The sequence below is a fragment of the Macaca mulatta genome, chromosome 6 (genome assembly GCF_049350105.2).
Source record: "Macaca mulatta isolate MMU2019108-1 chromosome 6, T2T-MMU8v2.0, whole genome shotgun sequence".
NCBI classification, from domain to species: Eukaryota; Metazoa; Chordata; class Mammalia; order Primates; family Cercopithecidae; genus Macaca; species Macaca mulatta.
In genome coordinates, this window is record NC_133411.1 from 33,414,406 (window position 1) to 33,442,342 (window position 27,937).

General features: G+C 42.3%; 1 protein-coding gene across 9 annotated transcripts in view; it reads left to right on the top strand.

Moving 5' to 3' along the window:
- PDZD2 (PDZ domain containing 2) overlaps positions 1-27,937 on the top strand; it is a 478,150-nt gene that overhangs the window by 408,944 nt on the left and 41,269 nt on the right. For all 9 annotated transcript variants that reach the window (XM_015139787.3, XM_078004636.1, XM_078004638.1 and 6 more), the window contains 8 exons: positions 5,931-6,076; positions 10,020-10,139; positions 11,168-11,282; positions 15,034-15,107; positions 15,255-15,480; positions 16,592-16,709; positions 18,344-18,476; positions 27,616-27,697. In XM_015139787.3, coding sequence (XP_014995273.3) covers positions 5,931-6,076; positions 10,020-10,139; positions 11,168-11,282; positions 15,034-15,107; positions 15,255-15,480; positions 16,592-16,709; positions 18,344-18,476; positions 27,616-27,697 — 1,014 coding nt within the window. The remainder of the gene's footprint in view (positions 1-5,930; positions 6,077-10,019; positions 10,140-11,167; positions 11,283-15,033; positions 15,108-15,254; positions 15,481-16,591; positions 16,710-18,343; positions 18,477-27,615; positions 27,698-27,937) is intronic.

Sequence of the window (27,937 nt, forward strand, 5' to 3'; positions counted from 1 at the left end):
CTGATTGACAGAATGAGTTATTTTGTGCTCATGACTCAGAATAATTAGACGGTGTTACACTTGAACGAGTGTTACAACATGGATTGGGGACTGAAAGGAGCGGTGATGGCCAGAGGCTGATAAGGAGAAGAGTCTGAAGGGAGCCGGTGACCAGCCCCTTCCAGCCCTGAGGAAGAATAAAGAGAAAGTCGTTTAAGGCCTTTGTGTTTGGGGCGAGGGAGTCACCAGGGCACAGAGGAGGCCTTCCTGTTGGCCGTCTTGGCAGAGTTGTTCAGGACCTTATAAATGGGTTCCCAGGGAGGTGCCCAGAGCTCTGAGGAAATACAGGGGCCTCTGAAACCAGCGAGGTCACATTCCTCATTTTATGGATGAGACCGGAGAAGTTCAGAGGATCCCAAAGGTCACTCAGTCAATGCCAGGAAAAAGATCTGCACAGAATTCTCCTTCCCTGCCCTTTGGCTTCTGGGAAATCTTGAAAAGAATTCTGTTCCGGGGAATCTTGAAAAGAATTCTGTTCCCCAATCTGGGGCTTTATCGATACAGATACGGGGAGGGGGAGCTGGAGGGCCTCCCAGATATGTGATGCTCTGAGTCTGCTCGTACTACTTAATTCAGAACAAGTGGCATATTTGGCTGAGTAGTTATTCCAGGGCTGGCCACTGTTTGCCACAAATGGATGCCACCTTCTCCTCCTGTATCCTTCCCAGACATTCAAGGCCACAATAAGGAAACGTAGCATGGAGGAGGAAGCACATGCATGAATCCAGCAGAGCTAGGTCAGTTCCCACATCCACCACCTCTGGTTACATGACCTTGGTCAGGTGACTTTCTTAAATCTCAGTTTCTTTATCCATAAAATGAGGGTTATGTTATATATTTATTTTGCCAATAAACATGAGTGCGTTCTAGGTGCTGTGCCTTGTTGAAAGGTTGCTTTGGAAGAATGTGTATGGCACTGCCACTCCATGGTGTGGCAGCAAAAAGCCCTCGCCACGAGGTGGCTGCCACTATTATTACCACTGTCATTTTCTTTTTCTTTTCTTTTTTTTTTTTTTTTTTTGAGATGGAATTTTGTCTTGTCACCCAGACTGGAGTGTGGTGGTGTGATCTCAGCTCACCGCAACCTCTGCCTCCCAGGTGCAAGTGATTCTCGTGCCTCAGCCTCTCAAGTAGCTGTGACTACAGGCACATGCCACCATGCCTGGCTAATTTTGTATTTTTAGTAGAGATGGGGTTTTACCGTGCTGGCCAGGCTGGTCTCAAACTCCTTACCTCAAGTGATCCACCTGCCTTGGCCTCCCAAAGTGCTGGGATATCAGATGTGAGCCACCCGCACGACCTAACCACTCTCATCATTATTATGATGTTCGTTGTCATTTTCATTTTCATTCTTATTGTTCTCCTTCCGTCTCAAGAGAGGAAGAATGGGTTTGAATGGGTTCAGACAGGAAGGCCTTCTAGGCTGGGCATGGTGGCTCACTCCTGTAATCCCAGCACTTTGGGAGACTGAGGTGGGAGGATCACCTAAGGTCAGGAGTTCGAGACCAGCCTGGCCAACACGATGAAACCCCGTCTCTATTAAAAATACAAATATTAGCTGGGCGTGGTGGCAGACACCTGTAATCCCAGCTACTCAGGAGGCTGAGGCAGGAAAATCGCTTGAAACCAGGAAGCAGAGGTTTCAGTGAGCTGATATTGTGCCACTGCACACCAGCCTGGGCAGCAAGAGCAAAACTCTGTCTCAAAAAAAAAAACAAAAAAAAAAAAACGCAGAAGGCCTTCTAAAGAACTTACAGTCCCAGTGCAAGGCAGCACACACGTACACACAGTGATGAGCACCACGAGGCACACGTGAGAGGTCCAGGGAGTGCGTAGGTTTGTCTGGGTCTCAAGGATGCAAGATAAAGGAGGGGCAGTATGCTGGGGGAATTTGGTAGACTGGAAGCGGGGACAGCGGTCTAGACTTGGGACAAAATGAATGAGAGATGTTTAGGGATACTGGGGAAAAAAATTAATTCAGTAAGTTTTTGGCAGCTGTCTTTCCTCCCCAGCCACTTGAAAAAGCCAAGAGAATCTGACAGTCACAATGCTTCAATCCAAGAGAGTTTGTCAGAGTCATTAGGGAAATGGACAGCAGAATTTTTGGGTGGGAGATGATGATGGTGCAGGGAAAGTGGGTAAAACTTCACGTAATATTTATATGCTCCACAGTTTTAGAAAGAAGAGGACGGATCTCTCCTTCGACAACCGTCAGGATAGATCAGCAAACTCTTAGAGTGGATAGTGGAAGATAAGTCTGTAAAAGTAATTTAGAGACACATTAAAGAGGCTTAAGGAATTGGGCTTTGATTCAGTGCTGTAAAATATGTTCATTCTAAAGATATTGACATGCAGATTTTTAATGTGATGAGCTCTTAATTTGTCCTGTAAACTTGGATATTTCATGTTTTCTTAAAATGAATCACTCTGGTATCCACATATCAGCGTATTATCTATAGATGCTACTGTATGTGGTTTTTTTTCTGTTGATGACAAGTGCCTCCCCTGTCAGCTCAAAAGGCATTTTCTACTAATACATCTTTTTCAGCTGAGTAAGCATGCCAAGAGAGATGAATCTGGTTCTGAGTTAGTATTAAGTCATGAATTATTAAAGAGCTTCTGTAGAGTTTCCAACTCTTTCCACTCAGGTTTTGCCCAGACTGGCTGCAAAATAACTAAAGCAACATCGTCTCTTATTTCATGGAACATTTTTCTGATATTCTAACCTGGGTTTTCCTTACTTCATATCCCTTTCTTGTCAGCAGAGTTTCCTTTTAATTTTGGTGCTTTCAGTTTAGCTATGGCAAGATCTTAGATTTGTGATCTTTCTTTCCATCTCAAAAAAGATGGAGTCTTGCTCTGTTGCCCAGGCTGGAGTGCAGTGGCACGATCTCAGCTCACTGCAACCTCCCCCTCCCGGATTCAAGTGATTCTCATGCCTCAGCCTCCTGAGTAGCTGGGACTACAGGTGCACGCCACCACGCCCAGCTATTTTTTTTGTATTTTTAGTAGAGACAGGGTTTCACCACGTTGGCCAGAATGGTCTCGATCTCTTGACCTCGTGATCCGCCCACCTCGGCCTCCCAAAGTGCTAGGATTACAGGCGTGAGCCACCGTGCCTGGCCTGTGATCTTTTTAAAAACAAAATTTGTCATGATTGCAAAGCAGTTTCATATGTTTGGAAACATGTATCACAAAATAAATATTTAACTTTTAAAAACAACAAACCTTTAATGGCATTCGTTGTCATATGACTGTATCAGCTTTCTTCCAACTTTCTATCACTTGTAATAACTCATCAATATTTTTTAAAACAATAATCTTGTTTTATTCAGTGCAAAACTTTCAGAGAAGTATTTAGGTAAACTGAAATTTTAGGTATAATCAGAGGAAACATTACCTAGTCTAGGTGATGAATTTGATATATGAAGAATCTGTATATACACACACACACATATGTATACACATGTACACATGCATACAGATATGTATTATATCATATAAACATTGTAATATGATTATAGTTATATTCATATGTAATTGATACATCATTTAAGATTAAAGTCCCTTAAATTTTTGTATTTTAAAATAATGTAATATAGACTAGGTATTGATAATTTCTTTAAAGTTGTTACTATAGAAGTTTTTGTTTTTGTTTTTGAGACAGTCTCACACTGTGTAACCCAGGCTGAAGTGCAGTGGTACAATCTCATCTCACTGCAACCTCAACCTCCTGGGTTCAAACAGTTCTCTGGCCTCAGCCTCCTGAGTAGCTGGGACTACAGGTGCGCGCCACCACGCCAGGCTAATTTTTTGTATTTTAGTAGAGGTAGGGTTTCACTTTGTTGCCTGGGGTAGTCTCGAACTCCTGAGCTCAGGCAATCCGCCCGCCTCAGCCTCTCAAAGTGCTGGGATTACAGGCATGAGCCACCAGGCCCAGCCTAAATTGTTACTATAGAAGTATCTTTACAAGAACACAAAATTACAAACCATAAAGTTTTTAAAAAGACATACTGTACTACATTAAAATGATGAGCTGTTTTTTTCAGAGTATACGTTGAGACAGTGAAAAGGCAAAGCATAGACACGGGGAAGATATTTACAATCCATAGATCCCACAAAAGACCCTTATTCAAGTTACTTTAAAAATGGGCCAGGCACAGTAGCTCACGCCTGTAATACCAGCATTTTGGGAGGCCGCGGCAGGTAGATCACCTGAAGTTAGGAGTTCACGACCAGCCTGGCCAACATGGTGAAATCCCATCTCTACTAAAAATACAGAAATTAGCCAGCTGTGGTGGCGCACACCTGTAATCCCAGCTACTTGGGAAACTGAGGCAGGAGAATCGCTTGAACCTGGAAGGTGGAGGTTGCATTGAGCAGATTGGACCACTGCACTCCAGCCTGGGCAACAGAGTGAGACTCCATCTCAAAAAATAAAAAGAAAACACCAATAAATAAATAAAAATATCTATAGATCAATAAAAAAGACATCCAATTTTAAAATGGGCAAAAGACTTGTTCAGGTGCTTTAAAACTTTACAAAAGGAACACAGCCAATGAATGTATGAAAAGAATCTTGATCTCGTTAGTCATCAGTGAAATGCAATTTAAAAAACACAAATGAGTACCATCATATATTCCAGAATGGCCAAAATTAAAGACTGACATTGTCCAGTGTGACAAAGATGTGGAGATTCTAGAACTTCCCCATGCTGCTGAAACAGTGTAGCCCAGAGACTCCACTCCTAGGTGACATCTACTGTCGTGTGAGAGAATATTTATTAACGAGATATTCTAGATCAAGGGTCAGCAAGCTATAGTCCACAGCTCTATTTGTAGGGCTCACAAGCTAGAAATGCTTTCTACGTTTTTAGTAGGTTATTAAGAAAAAGAAGAAGAAGAAAAATAATATGCAACAAAGACCATTTGTGGCCCACAAAGCCTAAAATGTGGCAAAAAGCTTGCCAACTCTTTACCAAAAAAAGTGAACATACCAAAAAATTTTGCCAAAAATCTTTGCTGACCCTTGTTCTGGATCTAAAACTGGAGACAAGCCAAATGTCCACCAACAATAGAATGGATAAGTAAATTGTGGTATGTTTAGACAATGTGTTTAGACAACGGAATAGCCTACAGAATGGGGATGAACAAGCTATTGGCATGCAACAGCGTGGCTGACTCTCATGAACAAATGCTACGAACAGGAGCCAGACAAAAAGTATGTATCGTGTGTGTTCACTGACGTAAAATTAAAAAACAGATAAAAGTAATCTGTAATGTTAAAAGCCAGTATAATGGTTACCCTTGGGTGAAGGATGGTTTGTAGCACAAAGGATGCTTTTGAGGTCCTGGTTAATATTCTGCTGCTTGATCTAGGTTTTGGTTATGGGTATATGAAATTTCATTGAACTGTACACTTATGATTTGTACACATTTCTATAAGTTGTTATACTTTAATTAAAAGTTTATTTTAAAAGTCATGCCTATACTTGGGAAAAAAAGCATCTGCACCAACAATGAAACTATACCAATCACAAAATGATATTCCTCCATCATCAGGAAATCATCTACTAAGAGCCTTCTCACTATTCCCTTATCCACCAGAGCTACATCTTATTTGGAACAAACATTTACATTGCCCCTCATCCAATCTAGTCATTTCAAAAACTGGCAGTTTTTTCATAGCCTGACACTAGTGGCTTCAGCACGTGACTTGCTTATGCAAAGGTTGCTGTTAGGATGGGCCAGGCTCTGTGCTTTGAGTGTATTGGAAGGTAGGCCTTCTCAAAACCATGAAGGTGGGTGTAAATACGAGTCTGTGCCTCTGGATGTGCTTATGATTCTTTTTGACCCATATCAAACCATGTTTTCTCCTCTTTTTTCTCAAGGGGGTGTACACCGCCTCGAGTCAGTTGAAGAATATAACGAGCTGATGGTGCGGAATGGGGACCCCCGGATCCGGATGTTGGAGGTCTCCCGAGATGGCCGGAAACACTCCCTCCCACAGCTGCTGGACTCTTCTAGTGCCTCGCAGGTCCGACCAGGGCTGCAGATCTTTCAAAGACCATAAGGGCTTCCAAGTTAAGAACTGCCCATCCACGCAGGCCAGGATTGTCTGGGGCTAGAGAAATGGGATAGAAAGAGACAGTAGACAAAGTGAGGTCTACCCAGAGAGGCTACGAAGAAGTCGGCCTAATATTTGAAAATAGTGGGGGAAAAATCCCTTATTGGATCTCAAAATCTTCATCTCCTTCCTATTGTGTGTTTTGGAACCGAGAGGTGCTTCCAATTGCCAGGAGACGATGGCGTCTCACAGTCTGTGGTGAACCAGCATTGCTTGATTAATAGGAGCGGCCTGTGTCAGTGTACCAACTGTGCGGGTGGGTGTGGGCACATGTATGAGAGAGGGAGTGTGCGTGTGTGCCTGCACATGCATCCATGGCTCACCTGGAGTCCTACCTGTTACACAGTAATGACTCAAGCAGCCAAGGTCATGGGGGGCTGTAGAGGGGGCTGTACTAGCTGCTCAAGTTAATGTTCCAGAACCTGCTCCCATCGGAGCTCTGGACTCCACAGCCCTGCATGAGGGCCACTCCTTTATCTCGGCATCCTCAACCTGGTAGAAACTGGGCAGGTGGTCTCCTAACCAAGGCTAAGGCAGGCACAGTACGTGAGAAACCTGTGGGGTATTCTTCGAGTCCTGGCACCACTAACCAAGGGGCTCAAGAGGAACCATTAGCAGCTTGTCCTAAGCCCTACGATGAAGCAGAGATAGAGGATGGGTGTGGCAGCGGCGACATCCACTCGTGCTTGGAAAGCTGTAGAGGGTGGAGTTCTAAAGGACCTGGGTCAGGGCATCTGAGGCAGGCCTGCACTTTTGGTGTGTTATGACCCTTTTACAGATGGAGCAACTGAATCTCAAAGGGATTAAATATTTTGCCCAAGGTGATAGGCCAGAACCTCTGTAAAGCTTTAAAGGTGCTTGAATTGGGTCAATTATGTGTCAGGATAAAGTATTTCTGTTGGTTCCGATGCCCTTTATCTGACCAGGAGAATAACAAGTGCCCATGTTTCAGGGACAGTGGCTGATCAGCCCATTTTGGGTTGAATTCACCCAAAGGCAACTTGAGGGGCATTGAGGCACTGAGTAAGAGCAGAGAAGAAACTGGCATGAGACCAGTCAAACTTGTCCAGGCCCAGGACTGCGACATGCTCAGAATCGTCCTGTTGGACCCACAGAGTCAGGGGAGATCAGAACATTGGAAGATCGCCTAACTGTCAGTTGTTTTATTTTTATTTTTTGAGACTGAGTCTCACTCTGTTGCCCAGGCTAGAGTTCAGTGGTGCAATCTCAGCTCACTGCAACCTCCGACTCCCGGGATCAAGCGATTCTCCTGCTTCAGCCTCCCAAGTAGCTGGGATTACAGACACCTGCCACTACGCCCGGCTAATTTTTGTATTTTTAGTAGAGACGGGGTTTCACCATGTTGGCCAGGCTGGTTTCAAACTCCTGACCTCAAGGGATCCAACTGCCTCAGCCTCCCAAAGTGCTGGGATTACAGGCATGAGCCACTGCACCCGGCCTTGTCAGGCTGTGTGAAAGATGAGGGAGGGTTTACTGCCATCATGACCACAGATGGAGCGTTGAGGTAATTTCTTAACTGACCTGCTGAGGAAACCCGACGGCATTTGTAGCCCAGAAACATCCATCTCTAACCACACTTCCAGGGATCAGGAAGCCCAGGCCAGGGTAGAAAGTTTGAAAGGAGAGTTTTTCCCTCTCTTTTCAAGAAAACTCTCCTTTCTCTTGTCTCCTCTTTTTCTTTTCTGCCCTTTTATTTTTCTCCCAGGATTCATCTTTCTTATTTCTTGGTCTGTCTCCCTCCACTATAAAGTATTATCTAGAACCGGGCTCATGCCCGTAATCCCAGCACTTTGGGAGGCCAAGGTGGGAGAATTGCCTGAGCCCAAGTTTGAGACCAGCCTGGGTAACATGGCAAGACCTTATCTTTACAAAAAAAAATTTTTTTTTAATTAGCTGGGCATGGTGGTGCATACCTGTGTTCCCAGTTACTTGGGAGGCTGAGGCAGGAAGATTGCTTGAGCCCAGGAGGTCAAGGCTGCAGTGAGCTGTGATCATGCCACTGCATTCCAGCCTGGGTGATAGAGTGAGAAACCCTGTCTTAAATAAACAAATAAAACAAATAAAAAAATATTAGCTAGATTAGACCTCTCCAGTAAAACTTTCAGCAGCGATGGAGATGTGTTTTATTTGTACGGTCCAATATGGTAGCTGTATTTGTCTACTAAGCACATGAAAAGTGGCTAGTAGGGAGTGTACTTTTAATTTTAAATAATTTTAATTTAAATATAGATACCTACAAGTGGCAAGTGGCTACCATATTCGACAGCACAGGTCTAGAAAGTTCAAGGAGATCCTGGAAACTCTCTGAGAGACTGGTGAAGCCTACAGGCCTTTGATTCCTTCTGGTTCCCAAAAGAGAGATGGAGTGAAGTACTGCTGAAGATTGGTGACCAGAGAAATCGTTCGCTTAGGAATTCACACATAAATCTCTGTATTCAAGGACTGAAAAACCCAGACTCTGTCTGGCCATCTCTGCAGTGGTTTCATTAAAAGGGTAGTAACCTTGCCAAGCCCACATCATTTTTTTTAATGATTGAAAGTCTGGGAGGCCAACATTGTTGGCAGATATTTTGTAAAACTGCAAAAAATATAATTGTTCTAAGCTGCCAAAAATACAAACATATCACTGGGGACATGTAATTTTTATGTTTGAATGTAGTATCCACAGAGACCCAGGATAAAACTGTTTCACGATGACTCTTTTCTCATATTAAACATGAAGTGATTTTTTTGGCTTAGGTAGAATATCTGCATCAGTGAAGAAGTTTATTATTCTAAGAAGAATAGCAAGGAGCAAGATTACAGAAGTGCTTTGGTGATAGAGTCACTTGATCTGTTGTTTATGTTCTAAGGAGCGCAGCCTGCTCACACGCATGTATATTATGGGTGATGGACACAAAAAAGGGGTGAGATTGGAGCTGCTGTGTGTCAGCAAGGGAAAGTGTGGCTCATGATGGGAAAACACTTTATTTTCCAAATGTGAGAGACGAGAACTGAAGCTGCTGCCGTCTTCTCAGTGGGATGTTTTATGTGGAATAACAGTTGTCTGGGTTTGTGGTTTGGATTTTATAAGAAACAAGGGCACGCTGAGTTTTTGATCGAGCGAATTAAGCTTAAAATGGCAAGATACTTTCTAACCATGATTGTGAACTTGGGATGGAGGCAGGGGTGACTACCAAGGGAAAGCCCGACCACAGGTGGTCATCCCGTATCACTGAGGCCTCTTGTTTCTGGTTCCTGACTCCATTCCAGATGTAGAATCTGTGGAATGTGGTCGAGGAAAGAGCAACACAAGGTGCTTGAGGTCCCCAAGCAGTTCTTTATGTGGGGGAAGAAGCCATGGCAGTGTATTGTAGTAGGACCTATTTCTCTGATGGTTTTTTTGAGACGGAGTCTTACTCTGTCACCCAGGCTGGAGTGCAGTGGCACAGTCTCCACTCACTACAACCTCCACCTCCCAGGTTCAAGCGATTCTCCTGCCTCAGCCTCCCGAGTAGCTGGCGCTACAGGCACCCACCACCACACCCAGCTAATTTTTGTATTTTTATTAGAGATGGGGTTTCACCGTGTTGGCTAGGCTGGTCTCAAACTCCTGACCTCAGGTGACCCGCCTGCCTTGGCCTCCCAAAGTGCTGGGATTACAGGCGTGAGCAATGGTGCCCAGCACCTGCGATAGTATTTATAGGAACCTTTTTTAAGTCACTGAACCGGAGAGAAATGTCTAGTACTGAAGACATGTAAGATTTTCAAAGTCTGAAGTGTATCTTTCTGCCAGATATCACAATAGAACAGATGAGAGTAATACCTGACCTTGCCGTGTGCTGACTTTTAGGAATACCACATTGTGAAGAAGTCTACCCGCTCGTTAAGCACGACTCAGGTGGAATCTCCTTGGAGGCTCATTCGGCCATCCGTCATCTCAATCATCGGGCTGTACAAAGAAAAAGGCAAGGTGAGCTCTTTTCTGCAGACTGTTCTGCCTTCTGGGTGAATGTTAGCACACCTTTTTTTGTTTTATTTTATTTGTTTTTGTGTTTTGGTTTTTAGAAACAGGGTCTTGCTCTGTTGCCCAGGCTGGAGTGCAGTGGTGCAATCACGGCTCACTGCAGCCTTAAACTCCTGGGCTCAAGCAGTGCTCCCACCTTGGCTTCCCAAAGCACTGAGATTACAGGCATGAACCACTGCACCCAGTCACACATATTCTTTAAATGGTTACTTTTTATTTTATTTGTCTTTGCATGAAATGAAAAGTAACAGGTATAAAGAAGGACAGATAAAGTGGCCTCTGTATGGATTCAAGCGGATTCCCTGGCATTCTGTGCTGTAGGTCTCAATGTGAGATGACCATGCCCTCTTCACTCCTACGATGTGAGGAGTCACCAGCACTTGGCTGCTAGGGCCAGAATCTAGCAGTGAATGACCCTCAACTTTTATCTCCAGTGAAAGAAAAGCAGAGCCTGCAGCTTCAGGGAATACCCTTGGTTATCCTTTTCAGTGAATTTCATGGCGTTGCCATTATCATAAAGAAAATGATATGAATAACTTGACATTACACAAAAATCAAAATATTCATTTTGATGTTACACAAAATGGAAGGACAAAAGAAAACAAACGTGGAGCCTGCATATAGTGGGAAATGACTCTTACGAGCTGTTTAGTAGAACCATATGAAATTGCCATTTGTGGAGGTCAGAGATTGTCAAATATTGGCAATTTGCTATGTTTCTGCCTAAAACTTTTTCCCTTAATGTAATGCATGGCTAGTACAACATAATAGATCTGAGGAGGGGAATAAGGAAGAGAACACAAACTTGAGTTTGCAGCTAGTTGCTTCAGTTTAACTCCAGGCCTGGTTGGGGAGGCCACTTCAGTTAAATACTACAATGGGACAGATGCCTTCAGTTAAATACTACAATGGGAAAGATGCCCTCAGTTAAATACTACACTGTCAACCTGGACTCTCATCTGCTTCGGATCTAGGGCCTTGGCTTTAGTATTGCTGGAGGTCGAGACTGCATTCGTGGACAGATGGGGATTTTTGTCAAGACCATCTTCCCAAATGGATCAGCTGCAGAGGATGGAAGACTTAAAGAAGGTAGGAGAAAAGCCTCTTGTATCCTCAGTGACAGTGACTTTGATCCCATGAGAATCTGCCTCTTCACAAGATGTGAGTGAATGCCACAGTACCCAGTAGACCTGGGCAGAATCTGCCTGGCACAGTCAGTAGAACCTGAGCTTCACTTTCCCTAGTTGTAAACTTGGAATATTAACGCCTGCTTGAAGAGTGGTTGTCAGGATTACATGACATAATATGTGCAAAGTGGCTTACTATTTTTGTTGGGGTCTTTAGTGTCTATCTTGTCCACTTGGTCTAATCACGTTCCTTTCCTTGAAAATTTTGAGAGTTTGGAATCAATTCTTACCTCAGGGGTGGTGTAGAAGCAGAGTGCCTGGTCCTTAGTGGATATTTAATATCTTGCTACAGAAATCAACCACCACAGAGTCTGGTTCCTAAATGAACATCTTTTTAAACAAAACAAAACCAAAAAAAAACTTTTTTTTAAATGAGACAGGGTCTCAATCTGTCACCCAGGCTGGAGTGCGGTAACATGATCATGGCTCACTGCAGCCACAACCCCCTGCGCTCAGGTGATCCTCCCACCTCAGCTTCACGAGCAGCTGGGACAATATGCGCACACCATCATGCCCGGCTAATTTTTGTAGAGATGAGGTTTCGCCATGTTGCCCAGGCTGGTCTCAAACACCTGGACTCAAGTGATCCGCCCACCTCAGCCTCACAAAGTGCTAGGATTACAGGCATGAGCCACTGTATCTGGCCCTAAATGAACATCTTTTAATTCTCAATAGCACCTACCATTTTGCCACACGTGAATATACTAGACAAGTGCTTCTGAATGCAAATTAAAGTAATATTGAGGTGCCAAGTCTTACCTTGCAAATAATTTTTTAAATGTTGAAATATGTCATTTTATAATGCTATAAACACAAAGCAATGCCACATATTTAATTATTTCGCTGACTGCCTTACAAACCTGTCAAATTGGCATTTTGGAGTGACCATCTTAGAAACAGAGAAGTGACACTCAGAAATGTTATATGACTAGAAACTTGTCCCATCCTTAGTAAACAGCGGAAGTGAAATTTAAACCCAGCTTTGTGATCCCAAGTTCAACTCACTTTCCCACCTTACTTGAGAAAATAAAATGTAAATAGGCCAAAGTTCCCTTTCTGTACAGACGCAGTAGCTGCTTTTGATAGAATATCTAGAATAGATATACATATCTTTATATTTTCTATGAAATATTTATCTGGATTAAGATTATATACTTTTTATAAAGTAGAATTGCACAAAAGTTCTGAACACACACACAGGTATATATATCTTTATTTTATTGTACTTTAAGAGGCAGAGTCTTGCTCTGTCATCCAGGCTGGAGTACAGTGGTGTGATCATAGTTCACTGCAGCCTCAAACTCCTGGGCACAAGGGATCCTCCTGCCTAAGTCTCTCAAGTAGCCCAGACCACAGGTGTGCACCACCATGCCCAGCTAATTTTTTTTTTTAAGAGATGGGGTCTCACTATGTTACCCAGGCTGATCTCGAACTCCTGGCCTCAAGTGATTGTCCCACCTCTGCCTCCCAAAGTGCTAGGATTACAGGCCTAAGCTATAGCACCTAGCCTGCACATATTTTAAGTGTCTTTCACCAGAGCATGAATCCTGATTTTTTTCCTCTCACTTATTATTATACTTCCTTCATGAAATAATTAAAGTAGAATATTTTTAATTATCTTCAAAAATGCTGTGACTCTTCAGTTCAATTGACCTAAACTTTAGGTGCTTTTGTGTTACACTGGTTCTTTTTTTTGGAACCGATAGGAGTGAATTGGAATCTCCTATTTTTTAGGCAGAGCAACCATTGACTCCTGTATGCTAACAATAAGACGTGACCAGGTTTAATTCTCCCACGGCGGAATATTTATTTCTCTCTCTTAGAGGAAGGCTTAACTCCCAGGTGGTGTTTGTGTTGAGTTTTAGAACAATATAAAATTCTAGCAGAGCGTTTTTATAATGGATGTGCCATGTGTTCACTTAATTGAAATTCATCCTGCAAGGCTGGTAAAATGGAGCAAAACGGGGGAAAAAAAAATCAATAGTTAAGAAAGGTTAATAGCACTTGATTCTCCTAAATACTGTTTTTTCATATGTGTTCATTTACAAGAAATGTAAGTCATCGGAATGGATTTTAACCTGTTGAGTGACATGTCTTTAAAAAAACCTTGCATACATTTTAAGAGTGCGAGTAATCATTTTAATATTTGCTCCTTTTCCCCTATGGAAACAACCTAAAAACATCCACCTCCTCGCCTAATTGAGTAATTGGTTATGCCAGGTGATTTTTTAAACAGAGATTACTTCACTTATTTTATAGCTTCTGTAATTGCATTAAGGGGAAGCCACATAACAAATGCATGGGGCACAGCTACATTTTTGTAACTCATCTCCAGGATTCCTTGCATCGTGCACACAGTGTGCTCCTGGGATTGGCTGTCTGCGAGAGGTGACAATGTGTGTTCTTATGCTGCTTTGCACTTTCTTATAGGCGTACAGTGTCCCTCTTCTCTACAGCAACGCTGTGCAAAGTTCATCTGTTCTCTCTGGGGCGTCTTTGTAGTGTTTTTGATGAGCTGTTATTCCAAAAAAACAGGCCATGTCACAAGAGTGCAAACCAGAAACAAGCTCTGATAAGTCAACAGGATGTCCAAGTTCTTTTATATTCCTAGCAGACACTGTCAACAGCTTGAAAAATGACCTGACTATGCCTTCTTAGAGTTGAAAATAATAGGAGAGCTGGGGCAGGGGGCTGTGGGCGAGCATGTTCCTGCACATGTCTGGCAAATTAACATGACCCCACAGTCATCTCTGAGATAGAAGCTTATAGTAACGTGCCAGCTTACTGACGAGAACCTGGAACTGCATCAATGAGACTATTTCTGGGCCGGGAGGGTGGCTCACAACTGTAATCCCCGTACTTTGGGAAGCCAAGGCGGGCAGATCCAGGAGTTCAAGACCAGCCTGGCCAACATGGTAAAACCCTGTCTCTACTAAAAATACAAAAAAAAATTAGCCATGTATGGTGGCGTGCACCTGTATTCCCAGCTATTCAGGAGGCTGAGGCATGAGAATAGTTTGAACCTGGGAGGCAGAGGTTGTAGTGAGCTGAGATTACGCCACCATACTCCAGCCTGGGTGACTGAGCCAAAGCAATACTCTATTTCAAAAACTTTTTTTTTTAATTAAAAAAAGACTATTTCTGGGCTGCCATTCCTCAGTAATATCTTAGCAAGTTTTTTGTTATCATTAAAGCCATTTTCCATACACCATGCTGATTCTCTGGGCTCGGGGAACTTGTCTTTCTACAAATATAGGAGTGGCTTCTCAAATGTTCTATGTGTTCATGCCTCATTGCCAGTGGATTTAAGTTTTTAAATAATGACTATGAGGAACACCTTTGAACTAGATTTCTGCAGTTTGATTTCTAAACATAGGACATCTGTTGTCAAACTTGGCAATGGCTAAAAAAATATTTTCATGCTTCCCGTAGTTATTTTAATTGAAGATTGAAATACAGAATTACTGCAAAAGAATATTGTCATTAATTGTCCCATTTTGTGACATTCCTGGGAGCTAAGCTAAACAATAAAAGTCATTTTATATGGTAGTAAATCAGGGACCATATGGTATCCCATAATAGTTCTGACTGCGCAGTTAAATTCCAGGAAATTAAAGGTTAATGTTAATGTAATTCTCACATTTGATCACTAGGGGATGAAATCCTAGATGTAAATGGAATACCAATAAAGGGCTTGACGTTTCAAGAAGCGATTCATACCTTTAAGGTAACAACATTCTTATTGATCTCCTTTATCCTATTTTCCTTCCTTTATTTCCTTCTGGCTTGGGTTTGGTGAGATTTTTTTTTTTTTTTAACCCTTTGATATGAGGACAGTCCAAACGTTTCAGCCCACCTTTCCTCGTTTTCTCAGCAAATCCGGAGTGGATTATTTGTCTTAACGGTACGCACAAAGTTGGTGAGCCCCAGCCTCACACCCTGCTCGACACCCACACACATGAGCAGATCCGCCTCCCCGAGCTTCAATACCAGTGGGGGAGCCTCGGCGGGAGGCTCCGATGAAGGCAGTACTTCATCCCTGGGTCGGAAGACCCCAGGGCCCAAGGACAGGATCGTCATGGAAGTAACACTCAACAAAGGTGATAGCAGCTATTCCTTACCCTTGTCACATTTCTTGAATAACATTTTGGAATCTGTTAGCTTAATTTTTCCTCATTGTTCTAGGGACAATCTTCTGTCAACAAAAGGTGGTCTCTACATGCACAGTGAGGTCAGGTAGAGGGATGTTAGTCACTTTAGTCAAAGTGAAGGGAAGTTACCAGTAGCATGGAGCTCTCTAAGCTCTCCCCATGAATCATTGTGTGTCAGAGGCTTGAGTTTAAAAAAAAAAAAATTTCACTGGCCAGGCACAGTGGCTCACGCCTGTAATCCTAGCACTTTGGGAAGCCGAGGCAGGTCGATCACCTGAGGTTAGGAGTTTGAGACTAGCCTCCCCAACATGGCAAAACCCCGTTTCTACTAAAAATAAAAAAATTATCTGGGCGTGGTGGCCGGTGCCTGTAGTCCCAGTACTTGGGAGGCTGAGGCAGGAGAATCTCTTGAACCCGGGAGGCAGAGGTTGCAGTGAGCTGAGATTGCACCACTGCACTCTAACCTGAACACAAGAGCAAAACTCCATCTCAAAAAAGAAAAAAAAAAAAAAAATCACTGATGAGCTTAAGTCTAGGGCTAATATAAAATTTTAAAGAACAAAAGATTATAGTAAAGTGTACACTTAACACTAGTAACTAGAATTCCATGATCACCAAATCTTACTTCTTTTCATCGCTGTTTCTTTTTCCTCCCCACCTACTCCAGAAACATGATGGAAGATTAAACAACCAAGAGATTAGTTGTTAAAAAGAAAAGCAAAAGAAAGCTTGAGTTTGTGTACCCAGAATACAAATGTTACTTATAGCCTGCCTCTTTCTAAAAACAGATGTGAGGAGGTTCATTAGACTGAGCAGAGTTGACTGTTGGATAATTTAGTCCATCAGTCCGTAGCTAGCTCCCAGGTTAGCCATGGGCTCATTCTATTAACAGCAGTGCCGGTGATGACAAGGAAAAGCAGAATTTACATTCTGAGTCTGGACCAGAAATAAATGGTTATTAGTCTGAATAGATATTAATTCTGTTTCAAATCGGTTACCCTTTTTATCTAGTGATTGTGTAATTTTTGTTTTTATTTTCTTTAAATGGTGCCTCTCACAGAGCCAAGAGTTGGATTAGGCATTGGTGCCTGCTGCTTGGCTCTGGAAAACAGTCCTCCTGGGATCTACATTCACAGCCTTGCTCCAGGATCAGTGGCCAAGATGGAGAGCAACCTGAGGTTTGTTGTTTGCCTGATAGTGTAAGGTTCTGGAGTGTTCATAAATATGAAATACATATGTGTGATATTTGCTGTATTACTTTCCTTTGAGGGATGTTGAAGCTTTGAATTCTTTCCAAGAATATAGCCAAGACTACAATTAATAGCATCTCCAAAAATGTAAATGTTAATATAAATGAAATTTGGTTGAATTTGAGAACTCTAGATCTTGGCTTCCCTACTTGATTTGTTCTATTTGGTCTCAGAAGTCCAGTTTCAGAAACTTGACAAGATACAACTCTATACAGATATCTATGATTAGCTCAGTATTTTCTTTCATTTTATATTCACATATGTAGAATTAATATGAAATACTGGAACTGCTCAAATGGTTCAGAATCACTTGATGCCAAAAAGTCCTGAAATTGTGCCCTTGGACGGGAGGCATTTCTTATTAAGTGTTCTCTTAAACTTTTCCTATCATTTTCCTTCCTTGTTGAATGGCCATGTCTAGGTGCCTACTTTCTGAAATCACTGAGTGTCTGATTTCTTAATCCAGATAGTTGAGAGTTGTAACATGGGCGTTCCGTTTACACAAGAAATATCTAGGTGTTCTATTATATAGTAATTGCAGTGAGTCAGTGCCCACCTAAACGTCACAAGAATGTACGTGTATTGCACAAAGCACCCTGTGCTAACAGTATCATCTTTCTCCCATGTAAACTTCCAAGTCCTTTAGTGGTTAAGGGATTGTCCAAATGGCATTCATTGAGGTTGCCATTTTGGGGCCCTGGTAATAGCTTATATTATGTTTTTACTTAATCATTAGAGTAAATTTCCATATGAAAAAAAATTTAGCAAATCATCCAAAGTACATTAAAGAAAATATACTTTTAGAACCCAAGGAAAAAAATCCTTTAATGACATCCCAAGATGATGTTTCTTTCTTGAATGATTCCATATGTCTGGAGCCTGCCAAATGACCACTCTTCAAATCCCATATAAAGAGTCTTTGTTCTCTCTTACTGACTTCTCTCCCTGTAATTTCCAGTCAAAATGGGCAACTTGTCCCCAGTTTCTCATTTGTTCAAATTTGAAACGTTTTTACAAATTCTTGGGTAACCTTTGAGCCTCAGCTATTTCCTCCTTAAGTTATATTATAATAATCATTTCAAGATGGTAGGAAGAGAGAACTGCTGGTGGTCGAGGGGCTCTGTCATGTGATGGTTGAAAGTCAGAGAGACCCGAGTTAGTTCAACAGTGTGTGACCCCTCTGAGCCTGTATTCCTATCTGCATAATGGGAATAACTTTACTTACTCAAAGCTTTGTAATACAGCATGCTTCGTATAGTGCCTGGCGTATAGTATATGCTCAAAAAATGGTAGGTTTCATCATTGTCCTTAATTTCATTTGACTTTGCTATTTCTGAAAATGCCAGTAAATATGCATTATGACCTTTGCCCACTTAAAATCGAATGTGTTTTTATGAATGTGTTGTATTTTTACATGTATGCCAACGGGAAAAGACATCATGTGATTCTTTAAAGTATGCAGAAAGTATTTCATATGATAAACCTCTCCCAGAAGTAAAGCTATTTTAGCTTTTAAGAAGCTGGCTGCTAACACAGAGTGTGCATTCTGTTGCCCTCCCTAGCCGCGGGGATCAAATCCTGGAAGTGAACTCTGTCAATGTCCGCCATGCCGCTTTAAGCAAAGTCCACGCCATCTTGAGCAAATGCCCTCCAGGACCCGTTCGCCTTGTCATCGGCCGGCACCCTAATCCAAAGGTGAGGTGGTTCACCCTGTTCTGAACGTGGGAGGATGGTACACCTTCGTAGGATATCGTATACTCCTTGGTGAGATGGTTTTCCCAGCTGAGGATAGGCAGGCAACCTGCGGCTGGTGCCTGTGGGAAATGCATCTTTAATCCGCACTTTGTCTTCGCAGTCTTTTGCTAGAACATTTTGACTATGTTATCTGGTAAATCTGAAACTTGTCTGGTGGGAGGTAAGAATGCTGAGTTCAGAGTACTGGCTTTTTGAGCTCTGGTGAGATACTTAACCTCTTTGTGTTTTTGCAACAAGAGAATCTGCTGAGCCTTGAACTGGACGATCTCTGTGACCCTGTCAGTTTCAAGATAAGAAGGCTTTTCTTACCACATCTTTTGTTTGGCCATATGTTGGAAATTCTCTCATCTTTTAAGTTTAATGTTGAATAATTAATTTATTTTCATTTTATTTCTTATTTTATTTATTTATTTGTTTGAGACGAGTCTCGCTCTGTCGCCCAGGCTGGAGTGCAGTGGCCGGATCTCTGCTCACTGCAAGCTCCGCCTTCCAGGTTCCCGCCATTCTCCTGCCTCAGCCTCCCGAGAAGCTGGGACTACAGGCGCCCGCCACCATGTCCGGCTAATTTTTTGTATTTTTAGTAGAGACGGGGTTTCACCGTATTAGCCAGGATGGTCTCGATCTCCTGACCTCGTGATCCACCCACCTCAGCCTCCCAAAGTGCTGGGATTACAGGCGTGACAGGCATGAGCCACCGTTCTCGGCCAATTAATTTATTTTTAAAACAATTTCAGTGAATTTTAAACTTTCTTCAATTAAGAAATGAGGGCCAGGCGTGGTGGGTCACACTGGTATTCCTACCACTTTGGGAGGCCAAAGCAGGAGGATCACTTGAGCTCAGAAGTTCGAGACCAGCCTGGGCAACGTAGTGAGACTTTGTCTCTATTTTTTTTTAAATAAAAAATACAAAGAAATGAGAAAGTGTCAACACTAGTATAAAAATAAATTGTTCATAATAGTTGGAAAGATAACTATTTAGAATTTAACTTAAACTTGGATAATGTACTTAATTCATTTAAACTGTTTCTGCATTTCTATAGAATTTCTAGAGTACAAAGTTTTTCAGTTTACTTTTTAAAAATTTTTTTAAATAGAGCTGGGGTGTTGCTGTGTTGCCCAGGCTGTTCTCAAACTCCTAGGCTCAAGCAGTCCATCCACTTCGAACTCCAAAATGCTGGGATTAAAGGTGTGAGCCAACATGCCCCATGTTAGATACTTTTAAAGGACAAATAAATGTCTTCAGATTTGTGGAGGAATGTTTCCTTCTTAATGTTCTTTTAACTGTTGAGTTAAAAGAAAAATACCTGTTTATCTTATCAAATGATTATCTTGAAATTTAAATAAATGAAAATAAGATGAAATCTGGCTTTGCAGACCAATTGCTTATTTGCAAATGTTACTTTGTAGATTTTTGCTTCCATCAAAGTTGGGGAAAAAATAAAGCCCAGCATTTCAAATAAACTACAATGGAAAAGTTATTTGTTAAGTTTATTCAAAATTATGAAGGATACTATTTTTCTGATAGACCAAGTCCTCAGGACTAAATTTTTTTTTTTTTTTTTTTTTTTTTTTGGGACAGGGTCTCACTCTGTCACCCAGGCTGGAGTGCAGTGGCACAATCATGGCTTACTGCACCTTGACTTCCTGGGTTCCAGCAATCCTCCCACCTCAGCCTCCAGAGTAGCTGGGACCATGGGTATGTGCCAACACACCTGGCTACTTTTTATATTTTTGGTAGAGACAGGGTTTCACCGTGTTGCCCAGGGCTGGTCTCAAACTCCTGAGCTCAAGGTATCCGCCCACCTCGGCCCCCCAAAGTGTGGGGATTATAGGCGCAAGCCACTGTGCCTGGCCAAGACTAAATTTTTTTTTTTTTTTTTTTTTTGAGACGGAGTCTCGCTCTGTCACCCAGGCTGGAGTGCAGTGGCGCAATCTCGGCTCACTGCAAGCTCCGCCTCCCGGGTTCACGCCATTCTCCGGCCTCAGCCTCCCGAATAGCTGGGACTACAGGTGCCCGCCACTGCGCCTGGCTAATTTTTTCTATTTTTAGTAGAGACGGGGTTTCACCATGGTCTCGATCTGCTGACCTTGTGATCCGCCCGCCTCGGCCTTCCAAAGTGCTGGTATTACAGGCGTGAGCCACCGCGCCCGGCCGACTAAATTTTTAAATTCATGCCAGGATCCTTTTCATTAACTGCTCACACAGTTGTTCTAGAATCTACCTAAACAGCATAAATATGTATTGAAATTCTCCTGACCATGACATTTAACGTACATTCACATTTTCTAGTACTGGTTTTACTTGTTCTGCTAAAGACACATTCTGAAAGTGGGAGTTCTTTGGTTTATCTAATACAGATGGCTCCATAGGAGATAAGAGGAACCACATGGGGCCTTGAGCCAACAGGACATAGCATATCACTGCAGCTCCTTACATTTTATCATTGTAAAGATACCCATATTGTCTTCTGTTAAGAATGAAATAATAATAATATCATTATTATTAATTATTATTATTATTATTTGAGACGGAGTCTCGCTCTGTAGCCCAGGCTGAAGTGCAGGGGTGTGATCTCGGCTCATTGCAACCTCTGCCTCCTGGGTTCAAGTGATTCTCCTGCCTCAGCCTTCCAAGTAGCTGGGATTACAGGTGTGCACCATGATGCCCAGCTAGTTTTTGCATTTCTAGTAGAGACGGGGTTTCACCATGTTGGCCAGGCTGGTCTCAAACTCCTGACCTCAAGTGGTCCTCCCTCTGGATGACGGGATTACAGGTGTGAGCCACCACGCCCAGCCTGAGAATGAGTTATTAAATGACTTTTCCTTACTTACAAGTTTTACTTGGAAGGAAAGAGGGAAGATCCTTTAAGTCTAATGTTAGCTGCTTAGCCTGGGTACCACCAGCCCATGTGAACCTGGTACTGATCAGGAGGCGGAGGTGCCAAGGAGGCCCTGGGGGTGAATTGGGATGGATGTGGAGGTTGTGAAGCAGGCAGGCAGGCTGCCAGGCATCAACAGAGGGACTATCCTTCCCTGTCTCCCTCCAGCCAGGGCGATTCAGATCATCTATTCTCATCCTAAATCAAATTCATTACCTAAACATGTATTGAGGTTCCACTGGGTGCCAGGCACTGTCAACATGTCAGGGCTGCACAATGCATTAGAATGTATCTCAAGAAATTTGCAGCCTGCTCTGAACCTGAAGTTCACGGGACCTTTACCAGGACATTACGAACTACACAAATTTGGGAATATATTTGCAATTGTGGACGGAATCAATAGCTTCTATCAAATTCTCAGTCATTCATGACCCCAAGAATGTTAAGCGTTTTGTTAGAGTGTGAGGACGTTACTGTTGTTAGACTGATGAAAGACAAGACCAAATTTAAAGAGTGGCTCCTCTTCTGTCTAAGCCAACCTTGACCTGGGCAGAATACTTCTATAGTTAAGGCCTAAGAGCCCACTAATTTTTTTCTCAGCATCAGTGTCACACTCTTGACCCATATGGAACTTGCAGATAATCATAGTCCCTACATTGTTGGACTTGGCTGTTACCTTGTTATATCTCTTCTATACTTGTACAGTTGCCTTTAACTTTTTGAAGCTAACCATAGGACACTTCAGCAAGTTCAACTCGACCAATTTTTTTTGTTTGTTTTTTGATGTGCACAGGAAAAGAAGGAACCAACTCAAATCACTTTTTCTTTTTTTTTTTTTTTAAGACAGGGTCTCTCTCGGTTGCCCAGGCTGGAGCGCAGTGGTGCAATCTCGGCTCACAGCAACCTCCGCCTCCCGGGTTCAAGTGATTCTCCTGCCTCAGCCTCCCAAGTACCTGGGATTATAGGCGGGGCGCTGCCACACTCAACTAATCTTTTGTAATTTTAGTAAAGATGAGGTTTCACCATGTTGGCTAGGCTGGTCTCAAACTCCTAACCTCAAGTGATCCACCCGCCTTGGCCTCCCAAAGTGCTGGGATTACAAGCATGAGCCACCACGCCCAGCCTCAATCCACTTTTAACACTATTTTTTATTCTTTTGAGTAATTGTTGTAAAAGTCTTTTTAAATTAGCTTATCTCTAATGTTGTGATTAAGTTGTATTTAACAAAATTTAGCTTTTCTTTTCAGCAACTCAAAATGTTCACTAAGGGCAGGTGTGGTGGCTCACATCTGTAGTCCTAGCACTTTGGGAGGCCAAGGTGGGCGAATCACTTGAGGTTGGGGGTTTGAGACCAGCCTGGCCAACATGGCAAAACCATGTCTCTACTGAAAATACAAAAATTAGCCTGGTGTATTGGTGGCTGCCTATAATCCCAGGTACCCAGGAGGCTGTGGCATGAGAATCATTTGAACCCAGGAGGTACAGGTTGCAGTGAGCCAGGATCGCACCACTATACACCAGCCTGGGTAACAGAGCAAGACTTTGTCTCAAAAAAGTAAAAAAATAAAATCAAAGTGTTCATTAAGAACATTACCTCTTGGCCGGATGCAGTGGCTCATGCCTGTAATCCCAGCACTTTAGGAGGCCGAGGTGGGTGGATCACTTGAGGTCAGGAGTTCGAGACCAGCCTGGCCAACATGGGGAAACCCTGTCTTTACCAATAATACAAAAATTAGCCAGTGTGGTGGTGCATTCCTGTAATCCCAGCTACTCCAATGCTGAGGAAGGAGAATCACTTGTACCTGCGAGGTGGAGGTTACAGTGAGGCAAGACTGTGCCACTGCACTCCAGCCTGGGCAACAGAGTGAGACTTTGTCTCCAAAAAAAAAAAAACACATTACTTCTTACCCATGCCTGTCATATGGGCATACCTTGGTATTCCTTGTAGTGTTGCTTAATTACATCCTAATGTTCCCAGGCTACTGTGCTTGATGGACTGGTACACCACTTTAAGAGTAAGAAGTATATGCCAAGAGCTGTTTTGGGTCCCTCTATGGGCCATATCCGAGATTTCTTGGTGGCATCAATTTAGACACTTAATGATGTTCATTTGTGGACCTGGTCCTCCCCAGCACAAATTAGTGCTATCATGCTATGGTTCTGTTTCTTGATCTGGGGATGTGATGTCAACAACAGCGCTGGGACAAAATTGCCCTTAGATTAATGCACAGGCAACTCTGCTTTTCTTCAGATAGTGTTCCCTATATGCATCCTCAGAAAGGTCTTGCAGACAAAGTTTTTTGAATAAATAATATAAAACCAGGCCGGGCACGGTGGCTCACGCCTGTAATCCCAGCACTTTGGGAGGCCGAGGCAGGTGGATCACCTGCGGTCAGGAGTTATAGATCAGTCTGGCCAACATGGGTAAAAGCCCATCTCTACTAAAAATATAAAAAGTAGCTGGGCTTGGTGGCAGGCGCCTGTAATCCCAGCTACTCGGGAGGCCGAGGCAGGAGAATTGCTTGAACCCGGGAGGCGGAGGTTGCGGTGAGCCGAGATCGCGCCATCGCACTCCAGCCTGGGGGACAAGAGCGAGACTTCGTCTAAATAAATAAATACATACATACATACATACATACATACATACATCCGTCCGTCTGCCCATCCGTCTGTCCCAGCTGAGCGCAGTAGCTCACGTGTGTAATCCCAACACTTTGGGAGGACAAGGCAGGTGGATCATTTGAGGTCAGGAGTTTGAGACCACCCAGACCAACATGATGAAACCTCATCTCTACTAAAGATACAAAAAATTGCCGGGTGGCATGTGCCTGTAATCCCAGCTACTTGGGAGGCTGAGGCAGGAGAATCACTTGAATCTGGGAGGTGGAGGTTGCAGTAAGCTAAGATCATGCCACCGCACTGCAGCCTGGGCAACAGAGCAAGGCTCTCTCTCAAGTCAATCAGTCAATCCAATCAAACCAACCAAGTCCTGCTTCCACCTTTTTATGTTTTTTCCTCCTTATCACTTCCCATTTTTCTCCTTTCTATTCTGTGGTTCTGACACCTTCACTTAAAATCTGTTCTCTTTTGTTTCACTGCTGTTCTCTTTTGTTTCACTGCTGACTCTCTTTGCCTGATGGTTCCATCTAAAGTAGTTCTCAGCTCCTTCCCCCAGAATCTCCAATTGGATTCTACCACCCACATCACCTCCTTTCACCTCGGGAAGCAGTCCAATAACCTGTGGCTGCCCTAATACATCCGTCAGCAATGTTACAGAAAACTGAGTTTTCAGTGGTTTGCAGTCATTGGCTTCAAGGCATGTCTGACTTCAAAATCGCAGCATAACATGGGTCACGATTTGTTCAGAGGTCCAGTTCATCTCGGCCCCAAAACCCCTGCCTATTTTGCCAATACAATCAAACATCCAAATGGCATTTCAGTGCAAAGCATCATAATCCTGGTGGACTGTGGCCGCCATGCCATTGACCATGCAGGTTCATCCATGTTTCTAGCCACAGTAATATGGTCGTCTGTGATAGTGTTGGAGATATGTCCAGCAAAACCAAATGCCGGTGTTTATTTGATTGGATTTCACGTTTCTTCCTAGGTAAACTTGGTGTTCTTAGTTGTAACCTCATGCTGTATTTATCTTTTGGTTAAGATTCCATTTTATGTTGAATGTATTTTTGTACCACTTAGCCCAGCATTTCATGCCAGTAGTACATTTTGATACTGAATGTATGTGCTTGCTTAGTTTTCTTGTTATTCCAAGATAAATACCACAAGGTTTTCTTTTCTTCTGTTTCTCATAATGTCTGGAGCGGTGGCTGCCCAGTTGGGTTATTTAAGCCTTCCAGGTCTAGTCAGGCCGAGATTTAGACTAGCTGGGAGAGCAGCTTCTAGCTTACATTAAGTGGAAGAAAGTAATAGAAGTCCATTTTTCTCCTATTCAAAAAAAATAAATTGCAAATATTAAAAGTCTAGCATTAAGAAAAATAGCAACCACTCTTTAAGCTGATATTTTCCCTGACTCATTTATATAAAATTATTCTGTACTGTGTTGAGGGGGATGTGTGTTTAAGTATGTATGCCTGAGTGCATGTATGTGTACATATTTTATTTCCTGTGAAGCCTACCATAAAACATTACATAAAGGCCACAATGTCAGTATAATTTAACTGTTATGATAAAATATATGCTGAATTCTATATAGAAATATTTATTAAGACAAATTGTTATGCTTATCCAAACATTGCTTATGCCAAATATTATTTTAGTACATAACATTACCATTCTAAGTTTTAAATACTCTACCTTTAAAAAAGAAACTCTACATTTTCTTATTATTTTAATCAATATATTTCATTATATGTCAGGCTTTTAAAAAAAATCCTCCCATGAATAATGACAGTTATGGATAACAACTGAGAAAAACATCCGTGAATCTGCCATGATACTAATAAATACAGAAGGAATGGAAAACTTATAGAAGCACTGTTTTGAAAGCTTCATAGTCATAATTGATTTAAGCAATAATAGTCGATGCTAAAACCATAGAGTAAAATATATTGAAGAGTGGGATATTTATGTAGTCTCAAACTATTTCTTCACAGATTACTCATTAATGACTGAAAAAAATTCCAGTGGAGAAATCTGGCAAATTCCATCCCTAATCAAGAGATCAAAGTTATCACCGATTATAAGACACATTGACCCTTAGTGCCTCTGAATACACTGAGAAGGAAATCATTTTTGTACTTTTTCTGCTAAAAAAAAAAAAATGCATAATCTGAATCTAAGCATGAGGAAACTATCAGACAGATCTTAATTGAAGGTTTGGATTGGTCTGGTTTCTTCCAAGATATCAGTGCCATGAAAGACCAAGGAAGATCCAGGGGCTGTTTCAGATTAAAGGAGACTAAAGACATACAACAACTAGATCCTGGATTGCCAAAAACAATTTTTTTATAAAACATCACTATGCAAAGAAATTGACCCATGACAGCCTGCTACAGGTCCATAGCAAGATGTACTTGCACCAAAATGTAAACATTATGTCACCGTGCACACTGTTGCATAGTTCAGCTGACATTTTTTCCTTAGCATGATGATGTTAATGAAGCTGTATGCTAATTTGCATTCTGGAGTTAAGTTCTTATCTCATCACAGGCTGGCATTAAACTTTCTGTGAGCTAGTCCCAGACTACAGACACACTTTGAGTAGTACTTGCAAAGGACAGTATTAGAAAAGTACTGTCAGTATTCAGTGTTTAGTCAGACTGGAATATGAAATGTATGTTACACAGTCATCATTGTTGCATTTCCTGAATTTGATAATAGTATTATGGTTATTTAAAAGGATGTCTTTGTTTCTAACAGACCCATGCTGAAATATTTACGGGTAAAGGGTCATGATGTCTGCAGCATACTCGCAAATGGTTTAGCAAAAAGCTGTAATTCTGTGTGTGTGTGTGTGTGTGTGTGTGTGTGTGTGTTTATGTAGGGAGGGCATGCATGTAAATGTGGCAAAATGTTAAAAATTAGTGATTCTAGGTGAAAAGTATACTACTCTTGCTTTATGTGGGTTTAAAATTGTTTAAAAATTAAAAAGAATTAGGCCAGGCACAGTGGCTCACACTTGTAATCCCAGCACTTTGGGGGGCCGAGGTGGGTGGACCACAAAGTCAGGAGTTCAAGACCAGCCTGACCAATACAGTGAAACCCTGTCTCTACTAAAAATACAAAAATTAGCTGGGCATGGTGGTGCGTGCCTGTAGTCCCAGCTACTCAGGAGGCTGAGGCAGGAGAATCACCTGAACCTGGGAGTTGGAGGTTGCAGCAAGCCAAAATCAAGCCACTGCATTTCAGCCTGGGTGACAGAGTCTGTCTCAAAAAAAAAAAAAAAAAAAAAAAAGAATTAGAAGTGAGTTTTCTAGAGAAGCAGATCTCAGCCGTGTTATTGGTAATCATAGCACTGAATGCTTTGCTTAATGAACTTGGGCACCAGTTGAAAGTCTTGTTATGTGTGTGTTGCTGGACTTCTTACAAGCTCCGAGTTACTACTACTTCAGAGGATGATCATAATCCTTGGTCCTGTGGTTTGCCTCTTTATCTGCACTTGACTCTGACTCTGGTCCTAGGTACTTGTATTGGGAGAAATAAATAAAACCATCTAATCTTTGCTTTCTGCTGAAAATCAGGTTTCCGAGCAGGAAATGGATGAAGTGATAGCACGCAGCACTTATCAGGAGAGCAAAGAGGCCAATTCCTCTCCTGGCTTAGGTACTGTAATCACACATTTTCATTCAGCATTCAGAAGAGTTTCTCATTAAGTTCACCCATGGGGCACTCCCCAGTGCAGGATTATTGGATTTTTGTAATTACCAGGTTTGGCAAAAGTAGCTGTCAAAGACAGTCTATGCTTTCTCTTGGCTGCTACTTTTCATTTCTGCAGTTATTTAATGTGCTTCATTAAAGATCTAATCATGCATGCTTCTTATAGTGCTTTCACATAATTTGCAA